The sequence below is a fragment of the Lipotes vexillifer genome, unplaced genomic scaffold (assembly GCF_000442215.2).
Source record: "Lipotes vexillifer unplaced genomic scaffold, Lipotes_vexillifer_v1.1 scaffold189, whole genome shotgun sequence".
Lineage (NCBI taxonomy): Eukaryota > Metazoa > Chordata > Mammalia > Artiodactyla > Lipotidae > Lipotes > Lipotes vexillifer.
The window spans coordinates 703,470-712,473 of record NW_006785816.1 but is presented as its reverse complement, the minus strand read 5'-3'; the positions used below and the strand labels follow the sequence as shown (position 1 = coordinate 712,473).

General features: G+C 41.0%; 1 protein-coding gene across 1 annotated transcript in view; it reads left to right on the top strand.

Annotated features, from left to right (window-relative positions):
- The first annotated feature begins 259 nt into the window (after nucleotides 1–259).
- Nucleotides 260–9,004, top strand: part of TADA1 (transcriptional adaptor 1) — a 16,493-nt gene continuing 7,748 nt past the window's right edge. Inside the window, exons 1-3 of the mRNA XM_007458088.1 lie at nucleotides 260–455; nucleotides 4,832–4,923; nucleotides 5,186–5,251. Coding sequence (XP_007458150.1) covers nucleotides 382–455; nucleotides 4,832–4,923; nucleotides 5,186–5,251 — 232 coding nt within the window. The 5' untranslated portion in view covers nucleotides 260–381. The remainder of the gene's footprint in view (nucleotides 456–4,831; nucleotides 4,924–5,185; nucleotides 5,252–9,004) is intronic.

Genomic DNA, 9,004 nt, shown 5'->3' with positions numbered 1-9,004 from the left:
TCATCCAGGTAAAAGGACCGAATTCGGAACTTGCGCAGCGGTAAGACCGAGAGCCCAGGATACGCCAGCCCTGCAGGTGACGCTGCAGCCCGGGCCGGGCGGGGCGGGTTTAGGTGGGGCGCGGGAGCGCTAGGTGAAGCGGGTCACGTGATGTGAGGGGGCGGGAGCAGGAGGACCACGAAAACACCGAGTTTGGCTCAGCACTTTCTCTCCAGAAAGGCGGGCGGAGCCGAAAACCAAACAAACGTCTTCTCAGAGCTTGGGGGCGGGGCAGGCGGGAGAAGACGGAGCCTCCAGAGCCGAAGCCTTGGCGGAGTTGGTTTTTCGGTTGCTGGTCGTTGTGGCCGAGGGGTCTGAGGTCGGGCTGAGACGTGGGGAGCAATGGCGACCTTTGTGAGCGAGCTGGAGGCGGCCAAGAAGAACTTGAGCGAGGCCCTGGGGGACAACGTGAAACAGTAAGAACTCTCCGGACGCAGCCTCCGGGTTTCCGCGGCGGTGCTCCCCCAGCTTCGGGCTGCCGACCCACTATGGAGTTGTTCCCCGCGGCCGCGAGGCCTGTGCAGCCCTCGCGTAGCGGGTGGCGGGGCCTCTGGGTTTCTCCGGCCCGGGAAGGGGCCGGCACGCAACCCCGACTCACCCGGCTGGAGGGGCCGGGCCTCCCTGGTTCCCTCCGGAACCTCGCGGGCGCCTTCGCCCGAGGATGTGCCCTGGGTGAGGCGGGAAAAGCTAACTCCACGCCTTCACGCCCAAGGGCCTGTTGGGCGACTGCGGCCCGTGCGAGGGTGCGGGACGCCTGTGGCTGACTAGCGGCCTGGTCTGAGGCGGCCCGCTGCCGAAGGGCTTCCTGGAGGCGGCGGCTTATTGAGCGCGGGTGTTGTGGAGGCACTGTCGGTAAGAGCGTGGACAGCAATTTCGGAAGGTAGACAGACCCTCCGGTGAAATAGTCACCGAACAATACTGCAGTTGTAGTGATGATAGCAGTAGCAGACATTTACTGACCACCTTTTAAGCGCTTTAAACGTACTATCTCATCTAATCCTCACAACAGAGATGTGAGGTAGGTGCACTTATCATTCCCGTTTGATAGATGAGAAGACTGAGATTTTGAGAGGTTGAGTAACTCTTCAAAGTCATGGCAGGATCGGGGCCCTCGCATCTGATTTCTGGCTCTGATACCTTACAGAGGGTTGCAAAGGACCCCAGAGACTCTCAGACAGACTTTCACCCAGGTTATAGCAGGGGACCGAGTACACAGTGGGGTCAGATGCTGAAATGGCCGAGTGTAAAATCAATAACTCAATACAAGGCTGAAGTCATAGAAGGAGCCCTCCGAGGTACAAGGTCAAGTTTGGAAATTTTCAAAACATTGTTATTACAATTTTATTTTTCTAAAATATAAGAAGCAAATTTTAAACGTTTAAAAGTATGTCTTGTGTTGTTGTTGCTAGATGGTTTCTGTGATATTCTACACGTTTGCATTACTCAACAGACACTCACTTTGAAATGATGTTTCCGAAGGAGCAAGGTGTTTGGGGGATCTTTCTTTTTCTCCAACACTTTTCTCCTTCTCATCTTTCTACTTTTCATTATGACTGGAGATTGAAGTTACTTAACTTGGATGTCATAGGTGATCTTTGGAGTTTTTCCTTCTTGTGAAATTTTGGGGTGGCAGAGTCTACTTTTCGTCCTAACAAGATAGATACGCAGAATTCCCGTGTAAGACTTCTTGGAACATTCATGGCCTAAATGGAATAACTAAGAACAAAGTATAATTTTTAAAGATTATTTTAACATTAGGAACGTTAATAAATCAAACTACAAACACTAGGATTAAAATTTAATCTGTTAAATTTTATTTTGGCATAATTACTTAATTTTTTGTAAACATTGATTCCCAAAGATAAAATGTTCTACCTAAAGTTTTATTTTAATATTCATGTTGACTTTGTCTCTTTCCTTGCTTACTTAATTAAAAATTCTTAATTATTTTAATGAGTAAAGTTGATAGCTTTTACCTTCATTAATTACTATAGCTTATTTTTGTAATACAGCTAAAATTTACACTTTTTAAGCACAGAAGACTTTTCACTCGGTTACATCTAAGATGCTTACAAATATTTGAAAGTGAATGTTTCCATGTTACAATAAACGTGGCTTGTGTGTATAATTTATTGATTAGATGCGATGGTGAACTCTGTGATACCACACTCCTCACACAAGCTTGGGGTCGCCAGAAATGTTGAAGTTAGCATTTCCTGTTTGGTCTCTAAAGGTCAACACTGGCTGTCAAACGTTGGTAACATAGAGCTGCCAAAGCTAAATTTGGTGCATCTTTAGCTGAATCTCCACTAACAACGCAAGCAAAATGTGCTTTTGTGCCAGGAACAGTTAATGGTACAGTGTTGTTCTCTATTAGTTTTTTCCATTCTCTCATCTTCTGCTCCTTGAAAAGCGCTTCTTGGTTGAACAGTCTGTGATATTGCTATACAGTAATTTCTCACATTTCCTCCATGAGTAGTTAGCTTTGGTTTGTACAACGTGACCATTTAAATGTGGTCCTTGTTCGTAGGTAAAATATATAATAAGGTGTATAAGGAACTCAGATATGAGTTGCTTTCTATTTATGCAGTGGTCCTGACGTTCTTTATGTCAGGCTGTGTGCCCATGTCAGCTTGTAGAAAGAAATGAGCTTTGCTGGCTAACTCACTTTGTATAGTGCCCAGCAGAGTTCTGGGTTCAAATGGGTGCCTAGTTTTTCGGATGATTTAGCCATATGTTATTTAATTTTCTTCAGGTATCTCAAGTGCTTCCTAGTCTGACCCATTTATACTCATCACCCATCATCCTCACCTACATAGAGGTTGACTAACTTTGTTTTTGGTATTTTTGAGGAAAACAGTCATTTGTCCATGGCTATACAGCAAGTTAATACAGGGACCAGGATTGGGGAGCGAGTGAGTCTTCAACTTGATAGCCAGTGCTGGCTATTTGGGCTAGAAAGTTTGCCACTGGAAAAGATAGACAGCATCATGTTGGCAGAGCCTTGCCTTAGTTCTGGAACAGGTTCATACACTCCAAATATAAATATATTTGCCTCTTTCTTATAAAATAGGAACACAGGGCTTTTAAAATAATGAAGTTTTTCTCATGTTACTATCTTTTGTTGTATAAAATGGGATAGGAAAAGACTTCTGTTTTTCTGTGGAGCTTTATTTCAGTTTTTAGTTGTTCTTTAAAAAAAAAAAGGGGTTGGGGCATTTAAGTGTTTGATGTTGGGAAGTTATTATTGGCTGCTGGGTGTGACTAGTCACGTGGAACATGGTGCCAGGCTCTAGAACTAACATGTTTTGCTGTTTAATGAAATGGGTCTTGGGAAGCTTTAAGATGCCACTAAAGCTACGGGTTTTCTCCGGTGTGGGGGGAAGTGGGGGATGAGGGCAAAGCACAGAAACCCAGGCAATTTACATATATACTTAGTGAGACTTAAGCTAATCTACATATGGGAGAACAGGAGAAACCCTGCCATGGGTATAATAGGTCAGTGAGAGCATTAAACCATCTCGTTTAGGAATCGCTGCTTTTTTTTGTTCTTTTCTGTTAGAAACTCAAATGAGCATTAGAAAGTAGTTAATCGTGAATTGAAAGTGATTGTAAAACATACTAAGTAATTTTTAGCTCTGTTTCTTGAAGGAGGAGTAGCTTTCTTCAGCACGGAAACAAGGGGTGTGGATGTGAAAAGTAAAGTATTTTACTCCTATTTCTCATAATGTTGTTAAGGTATAAAATATTGGATCCTTTTTTCCTACTAGTTAACTAGTAATTTTTATGATTAGTGGTTGGTTTTCACTTTAAAAACCACTAAGTTTCTCCTATGCTCAGGTATTTTTCTTTGTGGCAAGCTGTTTTAGAATCCCATTCAGCCAGGATAGATTAAAACTTGAGTTCATTTGAAAGGAAGGAGGTTGCCCAGAATTGGTATTAAAGCCCATAAAACACATACACATTTTAAAATATAAATCTTTTTAAAATTGAGGTATAATTGACATATAACTGTATATTAGTCTCAGGGGTACAACGTAATGATTCAGTATTTGTATATATTGCAAAATGGTCACCACAGTAACTCTAGTTCACGTCTCTCACCGTACATAGTTTAAAAAATTTTTTTCTTGTGATGAGAACTTTTAAGATCTCCTCAGCAATTTTCAAATATGCAATATTTGATAATTTTAACAATACTTTAAAATATAAATCTTAAGTGTAGGTTTCTGGTGAGCAGGTCTTTTAGAAGGGCAGCAGTGAGAAAGGAAAGGTACAGCAGTGGTTTTTGGCTGGTTGACTCATGAGTCTGATTCTATGACTACTGCTCAGTCCCTTTTAGGGAGGGCTTTCCGTCTTCTGATGGTATTCTGACTCCTAAGTAGCTTAAACAACAGAGATTTATTTTCTCACAGTTCTGGAGTCTAGAAGTCTGACATCAAGGTGTGAGCAGGGTTGTCTTCTGAGGCCTCTCCCCTTGGCTTTTGCCTGCTGTCTCTCTCTGTGTGTCCTAATCTCTTCTTACAAGGACACCAGTCACACTGGGTTAGGACCCACCCTGACGACTCCGTTTTTACTTAATTACCTGTTTAAAGGCCCTACTTCCGAGTACAGTCACATTCTGATGTACTGGGGGTTAGGGCTTCAACAGATGAATTTGAGGGGAACACAACTCAGTCCATAACACTAGGGAATGCACAATTTCCTTCCTTCCCTGGGAGTTGAGTCAGATAAGGTAAACTTGGGGAAGAAGCAAATCCTGAGGCTCTTAATATTGTTTCTGCCTCTGCAGATACTGGGCTAACTTAAAATTGTGGTTCAAGCAGAAGATCAGCAAAGAAGAGTTTGACCTTGAAGCTCATAGACTTCTCACACAGGATAATGGTAAAATAATTATCTGGGGAGTTATTTTACTGTTCTGAAGTTTTCCCAGATTTGCAATAAATTAAAAGTTTATTTAAAATTTAAAAAAAATTTTGGTTTTAGTGGTATGTAAGGTCATTTAAATAATGTGGATATTTAAAATTAAATGTAAAGAATGGCAGAGTAGGGGATATCCAAAGTCCTTAAAAGCTAGACTGAAACAGTGGGTTCTTTATGTTGTAAATATTCTGTATTTGACTTGTGACAATCTTCCCTTTTTCAGTCCATTCTCACAACGATTTCCTCCTGGCTATTCTCACGCGTTGTCAGATTTTGGTGTCTACACCAGGTAAGGGAGTGGAAACACCTCCAGGGTTGTCAGTCAGCAAAACCACAGAATGCTGGGCTTACTAGACTTTCACTTCCTTTAACAGACTTGTTTGCAAATGAAATGTTCTTTGAACTGCTCAGAAGAAACATTTTATTGTGTAATACAGATTCTTCTATAGAACCTTTTTGAAGCAGGTGGTTTCTCTGTCCTTTCATTGACTTTTGGTCTTTACCCCCCATTCAGTTGGGTTTAGATTACTTAAATAAATGAGAGGTGAGGAGGAGGGTAGGTGGTCAGGAGGAAGAAGCTGAGGAGTGAAGGGAGGGAATTTGGTGGTTAGGAGAGCGTTTCCATAGATATAGGGAAGGTATAGTACGTGGAGGGGAAACCGGATGTTGAGAACCTGGACTTTCTCCTATTCTTAATTAAGTGAGATATTAGCACCTGGAAGGTTGGAGCTTCAGCATGTGTTTGGCAAACTGTTGGTGAAGAACAAAGGTAGTAATAGCAGCATGTTGGGGAGGTATGTGGATGCTAAGTCTGTCACTTCGACCTAAATAGATAGGTATAGACAGAATGATTCCTTTGTCCCTAATTTTTTGGAGCTTAAGTGGTACAAGTCCCCTCTTTCAATTTTATTTTAATCAGTTAAAAAAAAAAAAAAACTAAATGCATTAAAACTTTGCCTCATGATAAAGCTTATCCTGGGCTCTTTTTAAAAACTTGAATTTACAGGTACCTCCTACTGTAGATTAAATTGAAGTTTTTGTTGTTTAAAGGGCCTGTGGTGATTCTGATGATCATTTATTAAAAGCCCATGTTTATCTAGAAGTGGCTAGTATTTTGTATCATCCCCCTCTGCTAAGCTCTGTTGTAAGATAGAGAGTTCAGATGAGATCTCCTAAAGGCTTGTTCTCCACACTCAAAGAAATCGCCATTGGTGTGAAGAATAATAAACAGTGAGCGTTTGTTTACGGAGGTTGGTGTTAGAGAGGGAAGGCTGTTTTCCACCCTTCACCACACCCCTCACTGCACATCCTACACTGTGTCACATTTCTAATGTTTTATTTAATTTAAAAAGAAGTGGACTTTGGCCAGTTAGATCATAAAGATAATCCACTTCATTGTATAAAGTTTAATTTGATCAGAAAAGTCAACATTGTGATGATTAGATCTTACTTTTTAGGTAGGTATATTCTAAAGTGGCACCCACCCAAAAGGTTCAGTGGGACGATCGGAAATAAAAACCTTGGTTGGGGCTTCCCTGGTGGCGCAGTGGTTGAGAGTCCGCCTGCCGATGCAGGGGACGCAGGTTCGTGCCCCGGTCTGGGAGGATCCCACATGCCGTGGAGCGGCTGCGCCCGTGAGCCATGGCCGCTGAACCTGCACGTCCGGAGCTTGTGCTCTGCAACGGGAGAGGCCACAGCAGTGAGAGGCCCGTGTACCGCAAAAAATAAAAATAAAAATAAAAACCTTGGTTGATAGGAGTCAAGGGGCTTGGGTTCAGGTTTAGGTTTTTGCCACTAGCTTAGATAATGTAGTTAATTATTGAGTTTTCTTAGCGTCCACATTTATAAAATAGAGAGAGTAATATCTACCCTGCAGGATTATTAAAAAAAAAAAAAAACAGATGAAAGAACATGCAAAAAGTGCTCTTAAAAATAAAAAACGCCAAACAAATACGAAGTGGTATTAGTATAGGTGGCTGATTTTAATTAAATAAAGCCTTTGATATTCTTGAATGTTTGTTGTTGGTTAAAAATAAATGAAGAAACATTAGAATTTAGAGATTATTTCTCAAACACCCAAAATGTCTTCCCTTAAAATGAAATTAATATTTGCTGGCAACAAAGAGGTGATTTCTATTAAAAGTAAAGTATAGAAATACAGTTTTTTGTACTTTAATAATTGTGATCAGGTTGGTTACTGTTTTTCTAAGTCAGGCAGGAAAGATGATTTTAATAATGTTATTTATTGAATACTGTAACTGCAGTGCCTTAGACGCTTTACGTGCATTATCATTCATCCTCACAACAACTCTTCAGAGGTATTAGCCTCTTTTTTATATGCTGGGAAACAAACTTCAGAGGAGAGAAAACAAAACAAAATAAAAACTTACCTGAGGCCCTCTTCAGCTAGTAAGTAGAAGTGTTGGATCCAAACCAAAATCTGACTGCTGCTGTGAAGCCCTCCTTCCTTGGGGTCAGAGTCAGTCCTTGCCATGCTTTGCTTCCTCACCCGAGGTATATTTGGCCACTCAGCAGCAGCATCGCCGAACATCAAGTTCCATTCATCAGGGAAATCATCTACGATTGACCGGCCTTACCAGGTGTGATCTAGGTGTGCCAAAGACACTTAAAGCGATGGAAAAGAGGAACTTGACTTCCCAAACAGTTCTTTTTTAGCTGAGGAACCAGGAATATTTTTCCAAAGCTTTACGAACTCATTCTTCCAAAAACATCAAGATGAAATAATGTTTTGCTAGAATGATGGGTGATTTTTTTTTTTTTTTAATTTTCCTAAAAAAATTCTTTGGGATATTTTTTTCAAGTGTACTGTAATGAGCTTGTATAACTTTTGATTTTGTTTTTTTAACACTAAACTATATATGTTCACGGTTTAAAAAAAAATAGTACAGAGGGTCTTAGAATGAAAAGCTTCCTCCTCCTAGACCAGCTTGTTCTCAAAGACAACTGCTTTTGCTTTTTGTTCTTCTTATGGGACCTCAGTGGCTCCGTATAGTGTGCTGAAACGTCTTCTGGATTGACTGGTTTTAAACATCCGTCTTGCCTTATTGCTCTGTGTTTTGTGAGATTTCCTCAATTCTTTCTTTCAGCCCTTCTGTCCAGTGCATTCTTTAATTCAGCAATTTTTGTAGTGTCTTCTTTTTGTTTTATGGATACCCATCTTCTCAAACTTCTCTGAGGATATGAATTAGAAATTATTCAAGTTCTTGGTGTTGCCTGAATTCTTTATCTCTAGGATCTCATTTTTTTTTTTTTTAGTTTGGTCTTTATTACCATGTTACAGCTTATCATCAAACGTCTGAGAATCCACATTTACGAATGAAGCATAAAACCTGTAGATTGTGCCTTAGAGTGAGCTGACGGGAGGCCAGCCATTACAGTGAGGTTCCTCAAATGCCAGCTGCAGAGAACTGTGCTCTAGGGTACCAATATTCATACCAGCTACCTCAGTAAATCCCAGAAATTTTGTTCTATTTAACTAGAGAAGAGTTCTCCATTCTCCTTTCCCTGCCACCTGTTTATACCGCACTGTGTACAGGAGTGAGTGGGGCTGGTTTCATGGGGCCAGGCACTGTCCATGAAGTTGGAAGGGCCTGCACTTTGTTTAGTGCTGTAGTGTGGTTGTCTTGAAATTCTTAACTTTTGAGCAAGGGACCCTGCATTTTTGTTTTGTACTGAGTTCAGTCCTGGGGGTGAGGGAAGGGGTTTGTATGGATGACTTTTCAATATAGATATTCCATTAATCTTGTTTTAAGCTGTACTGTCCCTTCTGGTTCCCACTGCACTCTTCTTCTCCAAATCCAGAATCTTTGTGGATATCTACTAGTCAGATTTATTTATTTCCACCTATTTACCAACCTTGCCAACTTAGGTCACAGCTTCCAAGTATCCGCTTTGTAAGTTGGCTCCTTTTTAGCCCATCTTTGAAATTTGTTGAGATCTCATCTTGGTCTGCCACTCATTTTGCTTTTTATCTGTGTTCTGGATGTGTGCCATTTACTTTTTTTTTTTTTTTTTTTTTTTT